General features: G+C 40.8%; 3 protein-coding genes across 4 annotated transcripts; 2 read left to right on the forward strand and 1 right to left on the reverse strand.

Moving 5' to 3' along the window:
* Positions 1-204: 204 nt before the first annotated feature.
* On the forward strand, positions 205-2,329 carry apoea (apolipoprotein Ea). Its single transcript, XM_065471778.1, has 4 exons — positions 205-247; positions 618-768; positions 1,402-1,689; positions 2,023-2,329. Exons 1-4 carry the CDS (start codon positions 205-207, stop codon positions 2,327-2,329), a joined length of 789 nt encoding a protein of 262 aa, XP_065327850.1.
* Positions 2,330-3,734: 1,405 nt separating this feature from the next.
* msto1 (misato mitochondrial distribution and morphology regulator 1) lies at positions 3,735-13,382 on the forward strand. The gene is made up of 14 exons (XM_065470510.1): positions 3,735-3,918; positions 7,370-7,499; positions 7,652-7,721; positions 8,195-8,270; positions 8,669-8,726; positions 8,821-8,974; positions 9,826-9,940; positions 10,096-10,230; positions 10,309-10,461; positions 10,695-10,826; positions 11,048-11,232; positions 11,805-11,909; positions 12,014-12,126; positions 12,207-13,382. The coding sequence occupies exons 1-14, from the start codon at positions 3,835-3,837 to the stop codon at positions 12,464-12,466; spliced, it is 1,770 nt and encodes a 589-aa protein (XP_065326582.1). The 5' UTR covers positions 3,735-3,834; the 3' UTR covers positions 12,467-13,382.
* A 1,550-nt stretch (positions 13,383-14,932) lies between these two features.
* On the reverse strand, positions 14,933-21,043 carry srsf4 (serine and arginine rich splicing factor 4). 2 transcript variants are annotated; one of them, XM_065470512.1, is made up of 6 exons: positions 20,882-21,043; positions 19,759-19,943; positions 17,864-17,973; positions 17,201-17,415; positions 17,031-17,108; positions 14,933-15,926 (listed from the first exon to the last, which is right to left on the reverse strand). In XM_065470512.1, the coding sequence occupies exons 1-6, from the start codon at positions 20,986-20,988 to the stop codon at positions 15,413-15,415; spliced, it is 1,209 nt and encodes a 402-aa protein (XP_065326584.1). In that variant the 5' UTR covers positions 20,989-21,043; the 3' UTR covers positions 14,933-15,412. The 2 variants fall into 2 exon arrangements, with proteins under 2 accessions (XP_065326584.1, XP_065326583.1); XM_065470511.1 differs by lacking the exons at positions 19,759-19,943; positions 20,882-21,043 and adding an exon at positions 18,411-19,742 and having other exon boundaries at positions 14,934-15,926.
* Positions 21,044-21,682: the final 639 nt, after the last annotated feature.

Genomic DNA, 21,682 nt, shown 5'->3' on the forward strand with positions numbered 1-21,682 from the left:
GTAGCAATTCAATTTCTTTTTGTAGTCCAAAATATTTGAATACTTATTAGATTCATTAATCAAATCAAATGAGAGTTACATGATTTAGACAACAAAAATGTTATATATTGGTCAATAAAGGGTCTTTTGAATACAGTGTTTTAGCCTTTTGTAACTAAAATTTATTTGTACATCATATTCCAGGTGTCCTAATCTCTGGTCATCATGAAGGTGTTTGCAGTAATCCTTGCACTGGCGGTCTTCTCAGGTGAGTTCATTGTCTATTTAGGGTCAAATAATAGAAAGAAAAGTGGATGCAAAGTAGAATACAGGAGTGAGAAGAAAATGAGGAAAGATGTAAGCTCCTGTTAAATTTGGGGGCTTTTATTTTGAAAATATGCAGTTTACACCAACTCAACTTTTACTTACATACTAAATAAAACAAACTATGTATCCTGCAGCTTTTTTAGTCATCAGAGTTATTCTATCATAGTTAAATGCTGCTATGTATCCGAGATTTGACAAATTAAAACATATTTTTAATGCCTTTCACTACAATTTGCAACTTTTGATCAAAGATAGATAAGTTCTTCCATTCAAAATTGACCATTTGACATGTTTTCCTTTGTTCAAACCAGGCTGCCATGCACGAAGCTTGCTTCAGCAGGACTGGCAGAACAGCTGGGAAACCACAGTCGACAAGTTTAGGGATTACATCACGGACCTGAACTCAAAGGCTGATGCAGTGGTGAAGGACATCAAGAGCTCCCAGATCAGCAGAGAACTGGAGTGAGTTCAGTCATTCCTGTAATCGTAGTCAAGCATACTGACTTTCATCAGTGCTGCTCGGCTGTCGGCTGCATTTAAATCACTAAAAATGTGATTAAAAATTGATTCCAGCTCATAGAATTTTATCCTTTATTAATATAAAACAGTAACATGCATAAATTGTCTCAGTCAATGTCTCAGTTCAACAGCCAACCATTAATTTCAATATTTTTGTTCAAGTTTAAGTTCACAGAAATTTTCACTTCATACTCTACTAGATAGTTACTAAAGTTTAACTCCACGACTTAGAAACACTGAATCTAGAACAGGGACGCTCTTAACAAAATGGTGCTGGGCTTTGGCTTTGTTATATAACAGCAGAGTGTTAGAGTCTGCAGGTTGTAGTGAGGTGAGACATGTTGAGAGCTGAACTTTGACCTGCACTTTGTGCGTCTCCTGAGTTTTGCTTTAGTCCTGTAGTTTACCGGATCTTACTCAGTGTTTCAATTAAAATCTGCTGATATTTCTATTTATCTTAAATGATTCAGTGCATCCAGAGCTAATGTGATGCTTTACCCCCTTTGGATCACAAATGCATCAAAACCACAGACAAAACCTCTAAACCGATCCATCTCCTCTCCCGTCCATGAACAGCACCCTGATCCAGGACAGCATGGCCGAGCTGGCCATGTACAAGGATGACCTGCAGACCAAGCTGGCTCCCTACACTCAAGAGGCCGCAGATCGTCTGGGCAAAGACCTGCAGCTCATGGCTGACAAACTCCGTGAACACATGACTGAGGCCCGAGAGCAGATGGACAAGTACGTCCAGGAGCTTCAGACCATGATGGAGCAGAACACCGACGACGTCAGGAGCAGAATCTCCACCTACACCCGTAAAATGAAGAAGCGCCTCAGCAAGGACACAGAGGAGATCAAGAGGTGAGTGGGACAACCTCACCAGAAAAATAACAATGCTTGGGGTTTTTTAATAGTGTAGAAAAACAAAGGAAATGATAGTGAGTGGATTATTCAGGTGAAATAACACAAACTCAGCTCAGATATTAGCATTTGATGCTTTTTAGCTGGTGAATTTAAAATGTAAGAAACATTTTGGTGTGAAAGAAGGAAAGAATTTGACCTTGGTGGGAACTTTTACCACTTTTTAGTCTATTTTTCAGTTTGACTTAATGTCTTAATGATTAAGCTATTAATAAATGATAAATGAGAGTCGTATCTTAATGAAAAAGTATATATAAACATATATTTTTTCAGACATGTCGCAGAGTATTTCGAGGAGCTTCAGTCCCGCACCTCTGAGAACGTGGAGGACCTGAAGACTAGACTGGACCCTTACTTTGCTCAGGTGCGAGACAACGCCCAGGCAAAGATCACCACCCTGAAGGACCTGCTGACGTCTCAGATGGAGAACATGAAGCTCAAGATTCAGAATACAGCTGAGGACATCAAAGATCGCTTTGAGGACACCACTGACAACCTGCGATCCACCATGAAGGAGAAGATGCAGGATGTGCGCGACTTTTTTCAGTCCTGCGTGTCCTATTTCAGTGGAAGCCAGTAAACCCTACAACTAGCCTGGACTGCTCATTTATCCATCGCTTCATAAGTTAAAACCCTAATTCAACAGTTCAAAGTCATCAAATGTGTTTGTTCGATCACTCCCTGTGACTTTAATAAAAACCAGCTGCTCACATTTGAGTTCTCTGTAATGTCTTCAGACAGCTCATTTGCAGTCATCGCTCACATTCAAACACCTGATTTAAAAGAGTTACACTTTGATGAGATGAACATCCTGAAAACAAGACAAAGACTACTTCCTGCAGAGCATATGGACACTGGATAATAAACGACTTTGTGTTTGAAAGTTATTTTTGCCTTTGACAGCTACGCTTTGTTAAAAGCGACATATAAATTGCACAGAACATTTTCCTACACATCAAATGGTATGCCATCATAAGCATATTAAAGATTCTACAGTAGAAAATATACCTTTTTTAAAAAATCCCATTATTATGATAACTAAAACCTGAAATTTAAATTTGAATAATATCTTAGTTAACTGAAGTAAAAATAAAAACTGCACTTCAGAAAGAAAAACAGGATCTTGAATTGTTTTGTGTGCTCATAAAATAAACCAAAAGACAAAACATATACAAATAATTAGTTTTAATTATTAGTTTTAATTAGCCTTTAGTGTTTTTGCTTGCTTAGAACTCTGATGTCTACTGGACAGTGATTCAGCTGTCTTCAAAAAGGGTTTGTTTTAAATGTGCGTTCTCATCTAAGTTTTTGCATCTGGCCATGTTTTTATAAAAAAGAAACTAAATCGAGCAAATCCATTCAGGAAACTCATTGAAACTAAACTTCATTAAAATTAAAAAAAAAAAAAAAAAAAAAAAGTAAAAATAAAAGGTGAAAATGAAAGGTTCTGCATCAGCTGTACACAAACACAAAGTACTTCGGGTAAACTTTCTACAAACTAAAATTTATGTCATACATTTAAAAACAAAAAACAAAACAAAACAATTAAACTTCAACCAGAAAGTTAGTTGTTTGACCGAAGTCAGAAGTGGCAGAGGAATATCTGAGGCTGGTGCAGCTATCCTATAATTTCTCTAGATCCTCTACTTTTATACTTGTCCATCAAATCATTCTCAAAGCAAACATCACATCACCTAAAATGTATATAAACATATTTATTACTCATAACTCAAATTATTGTGTTCACTATTGCATTATTTTAAAAAGCCTCAGATGAGTTTTAATGTAAATATTTGTCACATACTCTTTGAGTGTTTGAAACAGTCTAATAAACAATCAAACACGCAGTACTGTAGTACTGGATGGTTGGACCCCACGTGAATATAAGGCACAGTGAAACCAAACTATCATACTGACGTCGCTGATCCATCCAATCATATTTCGTCTTACTCTCCTGTCAGCCAATGGCCTGCAGCCGTCGCCGCTGCTAGCTCGTCTCCTCTGAGTGCCGTCACTTCTAAACATGCCCATCATGTTCGCAGTTGTGGGCTTTATCTTCTGTCTTGCGTGTTGATTTTCGTCACGATGAGCAGCCTCTGCAGAGAGGTGATCACCCTCCAGCTCGGACATTACTCCAACTTTGCGGGAACTCACTGGTGGAATTTACAGGTGAGAAGTGCGCGTGCAAGGCTAACGCTAGGCTAGCTCGGTAACGTTAGCTGTGCATGTGTTGTCAAACTTGTGAGCTTGCTGTGAACCGTGGAGTTAGCTCTGGTTAGTCTCAGTTTGACAGACTGGGACACGAAGTATGGTGAAACTGACCAGCATGGCATTGACCATAAACAGAGGCATAACCGCCAACACTTGTGTGGCTAAAGCTGCTGAATTAGCAGGTTAGCAAACTGTTACGAGCTTCTCATAAAAACACTCAGAACTGTTACCTGAGCAGTTAGGTACATAATTTGTTGGTCCATGATTTAAAGCAAATATTATTATATATAGTCTCCCCATTTTCAAAGGTTCTAGCTCAATTAAAAAGTTTTCGTATTTTAAAACATAAGGCTTCTTTTTAATAAATGGATAAAGATCCAAAATTGGACCTCATCAAATGTGTTGTTCCCCCCCATCCCCTTTTAGGTGCTCTATATCAGGCTATTCCTGTAGCCACCCTCAGTTGCTGCTTGTTTGTCGGTCTCTCTGCTTTTTGTTTTGTCTTCAGTAGCTAAAAAAAATGCTGAATTGGGTTGAAATCAGGTGACCGACTTGGTCATGGAGGAATACTTAAGGTTGCTTTTGCAGGATGATTTGGGGTCATTATTCTTTTACACTGTGAAGTGCTGTCTAATAAATTTTCCAGCTTTTGGCTCAACTGAGCAGAAAGTAGAGGCCTGTACACATCAGCATCCATCCTGTTACTTTTGTCAAGTCACATCATTAGCGAACACTCATGGCCTGGTTCCACTGTCAGCCATATGTGCCTATGCAACAACACTGCATCTCCCATGTTTGACAGATACTGTGGTATGCTTGGGATGACAGTCAGTGTCTCTCCTTCTCCTTACTTTTCTCTTCCAGTGTTCTGGTTCAAGTTGATCTAGGTTTCATCTGTGCAAAGATTTCTTCATTTTTTCCCCCAGATTTGTGCTCTTTTAAATGTTTTCTGGTGAAGTCTAAACTGGTGTTCTTGTTCGACCATGTAATCAGTGGGTTGCACCTTACTGTCAACCTGTTGTATATACATTCATGAACGGGACTGTTGATTGTTAACTAGGGCTGCCACAAACGATTATTTTGATAGTCGAGTAGTCACCGATTATTCTTGCGATTAGTCAACTAATCAGATCATGCATCCATTGGACGTAAAACGTACAGCTTATTGCACCAGCATGCATCTGCTCTTATATAACTATCATTAGTAGGGATGGGTACCGGTGTCCGGTGCCATGATGGCACCGGTTCTGACATAAACGGTAGTAACCAGACCGAAAAGCAGCGCACATTTCGGTGCTTTATTTCGGTGCTTTTTTTTTTCCTGAGCCAATTCTAGCCAATAATTTTACGTTTCCGAGGATAGTAGGCGGGGCCAGGTACGTACGTTCTTTTAGAGCAGCGCTACAGATTAAAAATGCCCAAGGCGAAGCGGTCAAAAGTCTGGCTGTACTTCGCAGCAAAAGATGCAAACTCGGCTGCCTGCAACAAGTGCTTTAAGGTGATACTGTGATACTGTCAAAGGAGGTAACACCTTGAATCTGATGAAACACCTGACAACGCATAGCGGGTTTTTTTTTAAAGCCGAGAAATGCGCCGTGTTTGATAGCTTGCTGTGAGATCTCACACTGTGCACATCTACTGCGCATACGGGTGTGGTGCCTGTTATCGGACCCGGAGTTAGCAACATCCCCCAAGAACCCGAAGAGTAGAGTCCTGGCCCCTAGCCCTGTCAGTGTAGCAGAAATGATGAGGATGATGATGACAGCAGCAGCCGTTCTTCTCTGCGTGAGTGACTTAATGTTGTTCGTGTGTAATTTACGTTGAGTAGGTAGGCTAACCACGTTATTACATTAATGCATGTGAGGTGAACTAGCAAACACGTTGTAGTTACATGCGGCTGTCTTCTTGTTTGATGGCAGATACTCCCTTCACTCTGGCCAAAAAGGCTAAAATGACCAAAGAAAAAGTGGAAAACAGTTAAACATGAGAGGTTTTTGGACAAAGTTTGTGTTTTTTCCATTGATTAAGCACTGCTTCCAGCCAAGAGTGATACCAAATATGCCCCATAGCTGCAGAAAAGGCTAACATTGTTATCTTTTTTTTACAAAAAAACAGCTGAACATGAGAGGTTTTTGGACCAATTTTGTGTTCTCCATTCTTTAAGCACCGGTTTGAGCACCGTTTAAGCACTGGCACCGTTTCAAAAGTACCGGTTTGGCACCGGTATCGGATAAAACCTAAACGATACCCATCCCTAATCATTAGCTTACAGCTTTAAGTATTTAAGGTATGTGCTAACTAAAAATAAAGACAAGATGATAGTTTATTAAATTTTAATGAAATCTGCAGATTGTTTAGGTGAAGTTTAATAAACTCAGCCGTCTGCTCCTTCCTGTCTAAAATATAACAGGACACTGGAGTATATTCTCGAGCATCTCACACTTCTGATAATCAGTTGTCTGCTTGACGTTTATTCAGCTGTGTAAAAACTATAACTTTAATCTCAGCCAAACCGATTTACTCAGGAACAAATAAAATACTGAAAAAAGCCAAACAATAACATTTTTAAGTTATCTAAGTGACTTATATATATATCATGTTTAACCTGAGTAGCGAAAGACAGCGGTGGGTTTGAAAACTATTTGCCGGGAGTCCGGTGTTCTCACCAGCTCTAGTGAGCCTTGAACCCCGGCTAGCTATCGAGCTGGTGGGTAACAGACGTCTCTGAAAACATCAGCGCGCTTTTAAAAATATGTTGTCTTGATAAACCAAGCAGATATTTGAAATTTACACAGCTACATTCTCGCCTGAAAATATGTTAAACGTTCATTTTGTGACCCAGAAAGAATAATAAGAGTAATATTAAAACTAACTAGCTGCCGCCATTGTTGGAAACTGAGCAGGGTCGTGCTATGAATTCTGGGATAGGTTGGGCCACGAAGTATACACCCGACCCATCCTTCAAATCTGGGGAAATGAAGGGCGCATTTGGCGGCGTCTTCGAATTTGGACAGTCTTTGTCGTAACATAACCGGCCTACAAATGCGGGCACAGGAGGATGCGGTTCCTGAATTTATCAGACACTGCTTCTTCTTCTTCGAGGTTTAACAGCAGCTGGCATCCTTGTACATGCAGTGCTGCCATCTTCTGTTTCAGTCCGTTATTACACTCTTAAATCCTACTACTTATTCCTGCGTCTTTTGGGATCTTACAAAGCTTCAAATGACGCGTCGACTATTAAATTAGTTGTCGACGATTTTAATACTCGACGTAATCGTGACTAGTCGACTAATCCTGGCAGCCCTATTGTTAACAATGATACGTTTACTTTGTGAATTTCTGTAAGCATTTTTCGATTGCTTTGACCGTGCTAGCAGATAAACAGAGGTGCTCCTCTCTTTGTTTGCAGGATGCATCTTTATCGTACGATCCGGAGACACCGCCAGGTGAGATCCAGAGTGATGTCGTGTTTCGTGAAGGACAGACTCTGGGCGGCCACGTCACCTACACACCACGACTCATTGCCATGGATCTCAAAGGTAACTTGCTTTTAGAAATACTGAAAACTTTGTGTCTTTACTTTGTCCAGTTTACTGACTGACTGAAATATAATATGTTAGCATTAATTTAGAGCACTTGTTAAAAGTTTCTTTTGGTGAATTCTGACCGTCTTTCTCTCATTCTGCAACAGGAAGTCTTCGTACTCTGCGACAAGAGGGAAGTTTGTACGATGCAGGCAAGGACACGTCTGCTGTTACATGGTAAACAAGACCCTCTCTATTTGTTTTCTGCCTGGTATAACAAATTTTATTTGTGTTGTTTTCTGGTTTCAACACTGTCACATGTTGGTTTTTTTTGTTTGTTTTTTGTTTTTTTGGTCTGTTTATTTGTTAGTTTACATATGGATATTTATCTACATTTAAATCTATTTATCTATAGGACAAATCAAATCCTATAGCATATCCCTTTTTTACCCTGCAGTGATAAAAGGAATGAGTATTTGTAGTCACCCCACTGGGCAGGTGGTATGGACACTTTGTGAATACGATGACATGAAAATGAGCCAATGTAGGACTTTGTAATTGATACCATAGGTGTATCTGCTAGGAGGCTAAGGGGTTGCACTGACAGTCGCCATTATTCTTAACTAATCCATTTATTACATGCACTGGTCCTAAGACTGTTCATATTTAGTGTATATACTGAAAACTAAAAAAATAATTTAATTCGGCAGGGACGGAAGTATCACTATGCACGAAGAAAGTCCTCCTGCAAAGAACTCCTTCCTTGAAGACCTTGATAAGTTGGATGTGAGTATTTAAGGTAGAAATGAAAACTAACACAAAGAGATTTTCACAACAAACACACACATTACAGTTATAGTCGGGTTGAAGCGTGTCATGCCCTGGACTGCTTGAAGATGTAGGTCTGGGTGTGGTTCAGCTGGACTCGCATACATGCATGTAGTGTGATCACTGATTGCGTGATGAACCTGACCAGGTTACAGATTGCTTTCTCTCTTTGTAAAAATCCCTATGAGTAAGTAATAAATAAGGACTCATTGCTGTGTGTCATAGCTTCCCAAATTAATCCACAGAATGCAATAAGTGATGAAACTGGCTGTGCGAGAGCAAATTTCCAGAAAAAAAATAGCTCAATAGAGACGTCTCCAAAGAGTTGAGCCCGTCATTCTGTTCTTTGTGTTTAGAAAGGGGAGATACTCGCAGAGGCTGATTTTCCCTCCAGCTCCCAGCCTCAGTGCTCAGGTATGAAAACCTCTCAACCAAACGTGCATGAAATAACAAGTTTCTGTACCAAAATCATCACATGAGCTTAAAAAAAAACAATCTCTCCCAGCAGCAGGGTCACTGAGTGTGGATACAGTGAACAGCCACCTGGCTAGAGTACAGAAGAGCTACAGGCTGGAGTGCAGCGTGAAGGTGTGGTCTGACTTCCTCAGGATCCACCTGCACCCTCGGACCATCTCGGTCATCCACCAGTACAACCACGATGGGTAAGGCGGGTGCAACATTACCTGTAGTTTGTTGATGCTTCTTACTTTGAACCTCTAAAGGAGTCAGAGCCATAACTTCAACATAAAAACTGCATGTGCAGAATTTCCTGTCACATCTGATCGAAACAGCTTAAAATGTTTGGGAAATTTTCCCAATATTTTCCAAACCTCATTATGCAAACTGTTGTATGTTGTCATCAAAGAAGTTTCTCCAGATCGAGATTATTATGACACAGAAAACATTTTAAAAATGAGTCTGTAGCCCAAAACACAGTGCAGGATTTTGAGGAATATATTAGTTTGTACTCACATAAAATCGTCTTATTTTAAGATGAACAAACCTGACTAAATGTATGAAACACAAATTGACAGACAGAAACAAGCAATTCAGTTATGACAGCTTAACCATTTATAACTTCCCATATTAGACCACAAAATAAGAGTGGAAGGCCCTCACCTGCGTTTCACCACTAGATGTCAGCCTTCCCTCACAATCAGGATTAAAACTCACTGTTCTCTGTGGGTCAGTATGGAAGAAAAGGCAGAAAATGTATAAACAAGTTTATTATACAACTTCACATATCCAAGCTGTCATTTTTTGTTTTATTAAAGTAATTAGACGAAACCTGAATATTTTAGAATAAAATTAAAGAACATTCAGTTTTCTAAATTAATTTTATTCTTAAATTAGTTGACAGAATGAAATGAAGCGTCAAATTAAATCTAAAACATACCCACACCTGCTTCTCCACCACACTTAAAAAGGCTTCTTGAGACTTGCTGACTTACAGTTATGAGGTATTTAAACTGAGTGCTAACACTGCTTTGTATTTGCTTTTATGGGCGTTCAGAGAGGCTCACCGTTTGGAGGCTTTCGGCCAGGGCGAGTCTCTCCTCCAGGGGTCGGTGCTCGAGGAGCTGGAGGACAGGCTGCACTTCTTTGTGGAGGAGTGCGATTACCTTCAGGTAACTCTTCCATTCCACTCTCCCCTATAGTTAGAAATATTTTTTGTACTGTAAGACCTTTAAAAAGATGCTAATCAAAGTTTACTTGTACACCATTTCGTATCTGCCATCTTCTTGCATATCTTTGTGCTTCCTCAATCCTTTTTTCCTTTCAGGGCTTCCAGGTGCTGTGTGACTTGGCTGATGGCTTTGCAGGTCTGGGGTCGAAGGTCACTGAGCTGCTTCACGACTCTTACGGAGGAAGGGGCATCCTAACCTGGGGGTTGTTACCCGTCAGTCACCCAGATTCAGTGAGTGTCTCTTTCTTTAAAAGCAAATGTTTTGTAACCCGGCTTCTTTATTTATATTTATTGTCTCTGTTTGAACAGACGCCAGTGAAGGATCTCTACCGCCTGCTCAACTGCACTTTAGGGATGGTACACATGGCCAGTCACAGTTCTTTGTTCTGCCCGTTGACCTTGCGAGGTGGTCTGGGAAGACGACCGTCCTCTCCCACGACGTTCACCCACCTCAGTTATGATGTGAGACTGGCTACAGTACTATTATTGTGTCCTTTGGTCAACAAGCAATTATTTTAAGACCTTGTACTGACTTATTTTATGTTCTATCCAAATGTAAGCGCTCAAACTTTAAACTTTGGCACAGCTCTGATTAAAGAGATAATTCAACTCATAGACACAGTTTACATGTGCAGGTATGCAGGATTATATATAAGCATGGGGTTTAATCTATATTTGTCTGTCTTCTGTGCCAGCCCTCACTGTGGTACCACTCCAGTTCTGTCCTGGCTTTGGCATTGGACACCCTTACTGCACCTTACAGGCTGAGAAACAACAGCGTCCCCATGTGGCAGTTGGCAGATGACCTGGCTGTATCAGGGAGGAAGGTATTTAACAACTGTTAGTTTTTGGTTTTTTTTTCTCCCCCTTCAGCAAATATTCTTTTTATTTTTATTTTTATTTTTTTAATCAAGTCATGAAAGGAACTAGCTCGAAGCTCTATAGGTATATAAAGGACATGGAGTCTCACAAGCTAGCTGGATGTTGCAGCTAGGTTATTTATCTGTGGAGATGCCTGAGATTATGGTAACCAATGTTTAAATCACAGGTTGTGGCTGCTTATGGTGCCGTCCCCTTTCCCATGATGCACGGCTCCTCTCTCCCTGACGCCCTGAGCACATACACCGACGTACTGCCATGGAGGCCTCTGTCTGGGTGCGCTGAAGCAGGAGACGGCCGATGCTACGGCCAGTGGGCGACACTCAAAGGCTTTGAAGGCCAGAAACTCATCAGGTCAGAATGAAGTTATTGAGTCAGTTATATTCTACTCTGACTCTTTAGTTTAAGTTTGCTTCTGCCCCTACGGAATTACCACTGACCTTCTTCATCTATGATAGCTGGTGTGTGATAGACCCCAGCCTCAGAGCTTGTTCCTGTGCTGCATTGATTAGTGCCTTTGTCCACTCGGGTGGATATCTCCCCCCTGACCGTTGTCCTGGGTCCCCCTTACCGTAGCATTCATATTTATCTCTCTCCCTCATGTCCAACTCTTCATACTGGAGGCTTATTTAGCATGAGGGGTCTAGCCTAGGACCCTTACTGGATACAGACGCCTCAGCAGGGTACCTGATAACAGGTGTTGTCCAGCTCTTCATACTGGAAACCCGTTCTTGGATGTCTGCCACTGTGATGGTTACTGGACCCTGTTCAGGGAGGTTGCTCTGGTGTCTTTATGCTAATGACTTTGGGTTAAACTTCAGCTAAGGTTGTGAATGATTTAGAAAGTCAGTTTTGTCAACATTTTTGAATAAACAACTTGTAGCAACATGCTTTTTTTTCCCCCCCTTTAATTCTCTTTTCACCAGCTCGCTGGCTGCAGGAACTAAACCGCCCACTCCTCTGCACAGCCTCCACAGCGGTGAGGACGTCCTGGCTTCCTACATCAGATCCTTCTATCCTTCAGTCCCTCTGTGAGTCTCTGCACTGACACATGATGCTTGCTATTTTTTTTTTTTCTAACAAATTCTCATCTCTCACCCTTGCTCTCTCCATCATCTTGTCATCACTGTCTCAGGGCTCTGCAGCTGGTTTCTACTCCCAGTGAGCTGGCACCACCTTTCCCGCAGATATTCAGTCAATCCCTCGGTGCTCAGGGCTTCCTGGAGGGCCAGCCGCCCCCGCCTGGCAGTGAGTGTTTTTCTGTTTTTGTCTGTGTGTAACGCAGAGCCGCTCTATTATAGGTTTTCATGAATGATCTTTCTCTGCAGGTCCGCCCTGTGTCGTCTCCTCCGTACCCGTCATGACTTCCCTCCAGTCGGGTCCTGCTCTCGATCCCTGGCTATCAGAGCTGCATCGTGGTGCGAGTGCTTTCGACATCCGCCGTGTTGCCCCCAGCTTCCTTTCTCAAGGGCCTGAAGTGTCAGACTACCAGGAGGCCCTGGAGCAGCTGCGCCTGCTGGCCCGGTGTTACAGAGATGACAGCAGAGGTGTGATGCGCTCTTCCTCCGAGGAAGAGGACGATGACTGAAGTTGGCTAGCACGACTTGTACCTGCCTGCTTTGTTTACCAGCCTGCATGCTGTCAGCCTGATGCAGGGAGACGGAGAGGAGCTGTGCTCTGCTGTGTGAAAGGATGAGGACTGAAGTACTGGGTGACAGAAAAGAGGAGGTTCTGCCCGTGTAGTTTAGTTTTCAGTGAAGACTGTCGACTGTACTTGCATTTCATCAATGACTGTTTATATGTAATTAAAAGTATTTTATACAAAATGCACATCATAGGACTGTATTTACATAAAGATGTAGCTTTCACCACAGGTTGCACAGATTGTAGCATTCACAGCTCTCAGAGCAAAGAAAGGGATTCTTTGTTTGTTTGTTTTCTGCGGCCTCAAATGAACAGTAAACTGCTGAACATGCTTTGGGGTTTTTGTAATCTTTCCAAAGCGGAATCAATTAATTTGGGGTTAATGGGACGTTTAGTATCCTCGGCCAAGTCTGCCTGTTTGTGCTGCAAACCTTTTCATAGAACATCATTTTTTAATTTTTTTTTAAAAACAAAAAAATTTAAAAATTCTCCCACAATGGAAAACACAAGACCGAGGAAATAATGAATGCATTCACACTGGGCGCCTTAATCACATGACAGCAGTTGATGTGAGTCTGCTGTGTTAAAACCACAATTTGCCAAAGTTAGGACTACAAAAAGCACATCTTAGACACTTGTTTAATGCATTTCATGTTAAAAATATAAATTACTATGGTTGTAATAACATTTAAAAATGGAATAAAGAGCCTATAAAGTTAAAAAAATATTTGTAATGCTTATAATCTGGTTCATGCTGGATCAATAATCCAGCGCAAGTCCTGCCTTTAATAAAGCTTTCTGTGATTTTGGTCAGACTAAAGTATTAAAAAATGTAAACGACTAATATGGACTGAATTGTGGTGAAACTTAAATTATTAAAGTTTAATCTTTATAGAAAAATATTTTCTCCATGCAAGAACTTGATAAGAAAGGTTTATTGCTGCTGTTGTGTGGTCTTTTTTTTCCAGGATAAACAGCTCTGGTCCAATTCAAGTTAGATTTAATGATTCAAGCAGTTCAAAGAATAATACATGGATCTTCCTCTGGTTAGAAAACCAGTCAGCAGCAGTCTGCTGTAGCCAAATCCTGAGAGAGAGATTTATAAAGAGAATGTGCGTCTATCTGATTGGTCAAAACTATTGAGAAGCGGCCGTTGTTTACTTAGCCAAGTTCTGCTCTTCCTCTCCTCCCTCAGCTGCAGCTTCACATTGGGATGGACAGATACACCTGCCTCCCTCCCTCTAACCTGTTCTCTAGTTTTCTGCATCTGAGGCAACATCTATCTGTGAAGGCTTTTGTTTCTTGACCTTGCTCTGGTTCACGCACACAGCCTTCTGCCACACATGCACAAACAACTTGATCATGGGAATCTATAACTTGTTTTGAGTGCTCAGTAGTAAAAATAACTATTAAACTGATCTAAAATTACAGTCCCCATACCATTTGGCAGCACAGGTCTTGTAAACCAAACCCTTCTAGTCCTCACACTGCAACACTGAGAATCTGTCACTGAATATATCCAAACTTTATGCCATAAAATGGAAAATATTCTCATGATCTGAGTCACCTCAGTATTTCCTTCTATGAACTCTGATAATTCTTAGTGTATTCTCAAACACTGTCTCTTTCCTGTGTGCGAAGAGTATTTAGCCAGCTCTTGTTATGGCTCACATGCAGATACCCACAGGAAACCTAAGGAAAACTGACTTGACCAATTTCACCAGCAGCTATAGTCTAACTCACGGATAACTTTGTAAGATGTGAAACACAAAGTATAAAAGTAAAAGTTGGGGACTTTCTACTGCAGTTTTTTCTTCCTTCTCACATCATGGATAAAATCAGAGCACGAGGACTGAACTGTTGGTCTTCCAGCTATCTTACTGACAAAGAAATTACACAAGTTCTGCCTTCAAAGTAAGTCTTAGATAAACCATTAAATATTAGGTGTATGGTGAACCACGTGATCCAAGGAGTCATGGTAACAAGCTTCTTTGATTTATCCCACTTAAATGTCTGTCATGTGGAAAACAGGTGGCTTGAATCAGTTTTATAAATATAAATTTAATATTAAGCTTGGTGTGAATATAAATGTACCCACTAATTGTTTATTAGACAAAAACGTGTAATCAGCTGAGTTTGAGGGGAATTTACCAAGTTATGAAACTGAAGCCTGCCAGCACCACTGCAGTCAAACCAGCCTTTTACTTTACAAAACACATCTTTAGTTTTTTTTTTTTAATTTATTTTTTAAACAGATAAAAACTACCTTATGAGTTTTTCTAAGCCAATTAATCCTATATTAACCCCTAACAAAAAACCCCCAAAAACATTTTCTAAAAATTGTTCAACTTCTTTTCTGGACAATCAAAAAAAAACACAAACTCAGCCCAGTGATATTTACACCATCATGCAAAAAAATAAAAATAAGACCCAACCTGCTTCCCTCACACACCGAATTTATTACCAACATAAACATGACTCTAACAAGTCCAGAACAAGCATTTTTTTTTAATGTGAAACAAAGATTACAAGGATTTCACAAAAGTGGGGAAGGTGTTCCCAACCAGCATATCGACAAAAACAGTATGCTTCTACATTTGATTAAAAAAGGCTAAGACAAATACCATACCTTCGTTTGAACTTATAAAACTGACATTGCACCCTGTTGTTATTTTTACAAACACCTCTAATGAAAACGCATGTTGGTAAAGGGCAAATGAAAGGGAGTAGCATGTGCATAAGAGACATCGAGCATGAGCGCCTGGTATTCTACAGCTACTTATCAAAAAACAGGAGGTGAGGATAGTGTTGTTGGGCATGGGGAATGTAAATAGAGGGCAGGAGGGAGACACTGGGAGGAGGGCTTGTGACAAACAGTCCAAAATCGGAACTAAGAGCGGGAACGGGAACGAGAACGAGACTGGGAGCGGGATTTAGAGCGGGACTCCGATCTGGAGGCGGAGCGGGAACGGGAGCGGGCTTTGGCAGGTGAGGGGGAACGGGATTTGGACTTTGATTTAGACCTGGCTCTGGATTTGGACTCCTCAGGAGACTGAGAACGGGAACGAGAGCGAGAGCGTGAGCCTCGCTCAGGCTCGCCGCCCTCGTCATCGCTCTTGGGCTCCTCGCGGCCCTTTGAGACAGATTTCCTTGACTGATCCTTAGCTCCAGATGCAGAACGAGATCTAGAGCGAGACCTGGAGCGAGACCGAGAGCGAGACCTGGACCTGGACTCCCCCTTCTTGCCCTTTTTCCCCTCTTTCTTGCTCTTTTTACTCTTGGGGCTGCGGCTCCGGCTGCGATCCTTGTTCTTCTGAGCGCCATTACTGCGCTCCTCCTCCTCCTTCTTGCCCTTTCCCTTATTCTTCTTGCTACGAGATCGGCTGCGGGAGCGAGAAGCAGCTCTGTGGACAAAAGACAAACCAAGTCTTATTGCACCAACCCATCCACCAAAATTCTCATTAACATAAAGCACTGAAAAGCTGGGTAAAATTATTAGAATTTTAGGGGTTTTTCTACGGTCTGTTTTCTCTGTTTCGATGTTCAGCAACACAAAAATGGAATGATTGTGAGCAGCTTTAAAAGCATCTGAGAGACATAATTTAAACAGAAATCTCTACATCCTGTCTGAAGACAGTAAAGAGAAAGTACGTAGTCTTCATGCTTTTTAAAGGCCACCATACAAAAAAAAAAAAAAGAAAAAAAAAAAGACTTCTTGCCCTATAGAAGTAAGACAGCCCTCTGCGCTAACCTCAGTAAACACTTATGATCAATTTATGCGCTCAGTCATATTTAGTAACTAAGAATCAGAAATCAGAAAGGAGGATTATTCAGGATCTGCTCATCCTTTGTTATTGTTAATGACAAAGGATGAGCCAGTCAGCATGCAGTCCTGAAAACGCTCAGTTTTGCAGCTAAGCACGATTTTACAAACCAATGCACGATGTCATCGTCTTATGACAAAGACTGAGGGTTTGACCTGGAGATTTATTTACATTTTTGTGCATGTATTATTAAACCCATTTTGCATTTCCTTATTTTTCTATATACACCCACGATTTCAGTAACGGATGGTCATATTTAAACAAAGTCTGTATTTATGAGGTCAGGATAGAAGTAAACGTAACCCCTTATTTTCAGCTAGCTTTCCTCTACAGTGAGAACGAAAGATCTATCCTAATATGGCAATCTCAGTCTCACGGCTCTGGCTGTGAGCACAGAAGCTATAACAGCTTCTTACAGACAGGATGAAGTAGGAAGTCACAACAAAGAGGATAAGAAAGAAAGAAAGATAAGAAAGCCTTGATTTGAATCATGCAAAGTAACTCTAGTAGAGTCTACGAATATGAAAGCTATAAATGAGCGTAACACGTTTCCTGTAACATACTTATAAAAACAAATAAACTGGATACAAAGTCTCAAGGTGTCTCAAGGCAGCTAGTGAGAGGACAAAACGATCTAACACCTATCAGTTTCTGGACAAAACAGCAAAATAAAGTTTTTCTCACCTGGAGCGGGAGCGGCTGCGACTGCTGCTCTCACTGCGGCTGCGGCTCTTACGAGACCTGCGGCTCCTGGAGCGAGACCTGACAAAATATTATACCATTTATAGGTCTTGGATCCGACTGCAACAGCATGCAATTCCTAATATAATACTAGACATCAGTGCCGTTTTTACCTGGAACGGCTGCGGCTACGAGAATACGAGCGGCGGCGCCTGGCACCGGGACGGTCCTCAATGAGCCGGATCTTTCTGCCGTTCACCTCTGTGCCGTCGAGCTTCTCCAGGGCCCTCTTCATATCAGAGTAGAGTCTGAACTCGATCACCCCCTCATTCTTCCGGCCCTTGTGGGTGTCAGCGTAAGTCACCTCACCCGCCTGCCTCATGTAGTCCTACCAAGGAGAGGAAACAGATGAGATAATGAGAATGTGTCCACTGGAGGCTCTGACAAAATTGCATGTAAATATTTTACATAAAATCCATGAGAGCTTCTGAATCATGGATTCATATTACATCTTTCCAGATGGACAACCTGATCGGAATGGGTGTGTTGCGCTTTATGAATGTTTATATAATTATGTGGGCACAATAAAAACAAAAATAAAATCTAATGCAACGTTCTTAAAGTTGGGTAAAATAAGGGAAATTTTAAAAAAGAAAGATGGGGAAAACCTCAGTCTAGCTATGGGAAATGTTAAAACGCTGAAAATAATGGTTCACTTTTTTTTTTCAGAACTAGAAAGAAGGCACGTCAATTTTTTAAATCAGGACTGTAAGCCTTGCTGCCTTCACAATAAGTATTTAATATGAGAGAGGAGGGGGAATTAAGCAAAAACATACCTTTAAGTCTTGCCAGCTACAGCGGCTGGAAAGATTCTCAACAATAAGCCGATAATCTGTCCGTATAGGTGGACCATATCTGTCTCTTCCTCCCCAGCGTCCATATCCACCTTTCAGGGTAACAAGGAAACAGAAGGAACAATGAGGACTGGAAAGCAACTGGGATGGTGCAGTCATACTAAACTTCCAGCTACACACTATTAAAATATATCAATAATCTCTTGGGAAAGGAAACAAAATAGGGAAAAAGCAAAAAGGCTGAAAAAAAGAAAAGAAAAGGCTATTAATTCCTAAAAAGACCCTAATTATTTCTTTCTATTAGTCTTTCTTTAAATTTTTAAGCCAACAAGAAAAAAAACCTATGGATATTAAATTTTGGTTGATGCTCAACAGGCCTATTTAAATAAGAAAAAAGAAAAGAAAAAAGCAATAAAAATCAAATTAATAACTGATGGAGGAAGTACTTACGGTGAACTAAATCAAGTGTCTAATCTATCCTATCTAAAAACATTTCACTGACACAAAACATGTTGTTTTTTTCAGGCACCTATAAGAGCTGAACCCACATCTGTTCCTAACCCCATGGCATCCTCACCACCCGGCCTGGGCCTAATGGGAAAAGCGGTCTTCATTCACAATGGCTCCCTTTTTTGGTCTGCCCAGGGGCCCAGAATGGTCAAACCACACTCTTGGAAAGGGGGGACACCATGGCCAGCAATAGGGGCAGGCAGTCAGCAAAGGACTCTTTCAATTAAAACATTGAGGTTCTTTGTTAAATCTTTACCTTTAAATTGACAATCACTTTAAATGAAATAAAAACGGAATAAGACATCAATAGATTACAAGATATTTGACAGTCAAATAGTTACTCTACAATGCTCAATCAATACATTTATACTGTTTTAATTAGTAAGCCAATTCCCGCATCATCACACATTCACATGTATTGTTAGTTTCAAATCCATCACATGGAAACCCAAGATATTTGAAGAAGTCATTGGTGGCTCTGGTGCACACAGATTTAATCACGTTACGACACCTCCTCCCACGCCTGCTGTTCTTTTCTGAGTAGGAGCTGTGAAGTGATGTACAGCAAAGCAATTCAAAACCAAATTACTGCTCTATCCAGAAACTCAGACGTACTCGCAGGCTAAGAGACCACTAGAAACCTAGAAGGCTCACTCAAGCCAGAACAATAGTGAAATGTGGACGGGTGGGAGTGTCTCAACGACCAAAACAAAGAAAATGAGGTCAGCGGCTTAGCAGGAATAATTCCCCTTTGGTTCTCAAAGAACGATCTAGAGGTATCGGAGATACACCTACCAGACTCAAGGATCAGATATTGGTCAAATCCTGATTTGAAAAGCTTAATCAGACTGTGATAACACACCAAATTGTGGTTAAACTGTTAAATGTTCACTTTAGACAGCAGAGCTGCGCCATTTTCTTTCTTAGGTTCCACCTTGCTTGTTTCCAGCTTTCCATCACAGAAAGAAAGATGCTACCATCTGTCAGGGACTGCATCGCAGAAGCAACAGTTAAGTTGTACACGAGTAAGATTTCCCCAATTCAAAAACACCACTAGAAACCAGGAATGCTCATTGAGATCGCAACAAAGGTGAACTGTGATGAAACTACTGTGGAGGTGTGACCCAGAAACTAAAATTGAATTAATAGAGAACAAATCAGCTTCACCTCACTCCACCCAATTCTATGAACCAGCTACAGAAAAACCACCTCTGTCAGTTTCCACCATGAAACTATGATATAAACTGAATGCACATTAGCCACCAAGGACCAGTTCTGCCCCCCATGAAATTTAAGAATTCCCTGAAATAAATGAGATTTCTTATAAATTATTATTCACGTGAAATACGGGCAATACACCGCTGGACACTTACTCCGCCCTCCTCCTCCTCCTCCTCCACCTCCTCCACCACCACCACCACCATAGCCTCCATCACGCCGTGGTCCCCTGGTGTGCTCCACAATGACCCTCTCTCCACACAGCTCTTTGCCGTTTAGGTCATATACTGCATCATCAGCATCACGGGGGTCATCGAATTCAACAAACCCATACCTGCAGATGGAAATAAAACATGTTTAAATAAAAAGAAGACCTTTTACATGTTTTCCTGTTATCCGTGTTTTATGATATAATACTTTCTGCAAATTTTACTTAAGTTTTGCTTCTGTTTAGTTTTTTTTACTGACAAGTTGTGTGTTGTTTCTTTTTAACTTGGATGATTTCTTTTATTTTAGTAATATGCATTTTAACCTTTTTCCTATTATCAAGCTCCTTATTTTTATATATTATTACTGAATTACTACATTTTATTAAGCTATTCGACTTCCTTGAACCAATTTTTATTATAGCTCTCATTTAATATTGTTGGCTGTTGTAATGCAGAAATTTCTCAATACACCATTTTACTTCCTCAAATGTGAACAAATACAAATTTATTTGTTGTGCATTTTTGTAAATTTTATATCTCAGCCATCAGTGCGTATTTTTCCACAGCTTTGTGACACATACAGACTATTCAATCATATTATAGAGACAATAAACACACACGACTGCAAAGAGATATTTAACGTAAAGGAAGGCTATGCATACGGTTGAAACTATTCCCCCTACGGTTTCATATTGCGTTAAAAATATAACGGTGGGTGAAGTTACAGCTGCAGCAGACCGTTTGCTTGTAATGCACACAGCCGCCTTTGACTTTGCCACGTCCAACATTAGCTCGCTAGCGATTTGGCGCTAACGCAAACAATAACCAACAATAAAGATGGGAAAAATTAGCTTGACCTTTACGTCGATAAAACTAGCACTCATGTAAAACTGAGACGAACTTGTGGAAAAAAACACACGTAATAACGGGAAAAGCGAAATTTGGTGTAGAGTAGCTATATTAGCATTAGCAAGTCTGACCCGCTTTGGATTCAACAAGGCCGTACGCGGCCCTTCAAGCACCAATTTCCAGATTAAACACGATTAATTCACAGCATCGTTACCCGTTTTTCAAGTCGACTTCGAGTATCTTCCCGTAGCCTTTAAAGAACCTCTCTACGTCCTTCTCTCTGGCTCTGTAGCTCAACCTTCCGATATACACCCGCGACATGCTGCTGGCTGCTCCGCGCGTGCTGCCGAAACGACAAACCCGACAACAACCAAGCGGCTACAGCGCAGGCGTGAGTCTGCCGCCATACGTAAGGCCCTCCTTTGATATGATAGGCCACGACTAAAAGGGGGGTTGTCTTAGTTTTTTTAACTTTAGTTTTTAGAAAAAATATCGTGCGATAAGGCTATTTTAAGAATTAATGAAAATAACTTTTTACAGTTAGACCAGAGCCACCGTTGGATAGGAGTTTCCATTCCTAGTTATCACAGAAATTGTGGGTTATTATTGAACCAAAACTATTTGTGCGAATGTCTATCTCAGTTTTTGTGTGCATATTAAAATCTGTGTGTGACTATTCAGATCACTGTGTGTGCAATCGGATTTCTAAGTATGCAAATAAATCCACAAGCACGCATAGCTATGAAAAGTCTTAAAGCTTTGTTTAAAACACTGAAAAGACAGAGAAACTATCGGGTGCAATTCACGCAAAGGTACAACAGTGGGAGATTGGCCAGTTAAGGATTTGCGACAAGACGCACTCCTTGATGGCGCCGGACTACAAACAACAAATAGACGTTAAAAGCGTAGTTAAACAACTACAGAAACTTTGTGAGAGTGTATAAGAAACAACCACTTTTTTGTGGCCTAAGAGTACTGCAATTAGGAGGCCGTTGCTGAAAAGTCTCCGAAACTG

Source organism: Pelmatolapia mariae, linkage group LG22 (genome assembly GCF_036321145.2).
Source record: "Pelmatolapia mariae isolate MD_Pm_ZW linkage group LG22, Pm_UMD_F_2, whole genome shotgun sequence".
Taxonomy (NCBI): domain Eukaryota; kingdom Metazoa; phylum Chordata; class Actinopteri; order Cichliformes; family Cichlidae; genus Pelmatolapia; species Pelmatolapia mariae.

Excerpts from the sequence above, each read along its gene's own strand:
- apoea (XM_065471778.1), top strand. The coding sequence starts at position 205 with ATGAAGGTGTTTGCAGTAATCCTTGCACTGGCGGTCTTCTCAG. Across the intron at positions 248-617 it reads TGCACTGGCGGTCTTCTCAG|GCTGCCATGCACGAAGCTTG; the intron begins GTGAGTTCATTG and ends TGTTCAAACCAG. Across the intron at positions 1,690-2,022 it reads GACACAGAGGAGATCAAGAG|ACATGTCGCAGAGTATTTCG; the intron begins GTGAGTGGGACA and ends ATATTTTTTCAG.
- srsf4 (XM_065470512.1), bottom strand. The coding sequence starts at position 20,988 with ATGTCGCGGGTGTATATCGGAAGGTTGAGCTACAGAGCCAGAGAGAAG. Across the intron at positions 19,944-20,881 it reads GAAGTCGACTTGAAAAACGG|GTATGGGTTTGTTGAATTCG; the intron begins GTAACGATGCTG and ends TTCCATCTGCAG. Across the intron at positions 17,416-17,863 it reads GTAGCTGGCAAGACTTAAAG|GACTACATGAGGCAGGCGGG; the intron begins GTATGTTTTTGC and ends TCTCCTTGGTAG.
- msto1 (XM_065470510.1), top strand. The coding sequence starts at position 3,835 with ATGAGCAGCCTCTGCAGAGAGGTGATCACCCTCCAGCTCGGACATTAC. Across the intron at positions 10,462-10,694 it reads TCACCCACCTCAGTTATGAT|CCCTCACTGTGGTACCACTC; the intron begins GTGAGACTGGCT and ends CTTCTGTGCCAG. Across the intron at positions 11,910-12,013 it reads TTCTATCCTTCAGTCCCTCT|GGCTCTGCAGCTGGTTTCTA; the intron begins GTGAGTCTCTGC and ends TCACTGTCTCAG.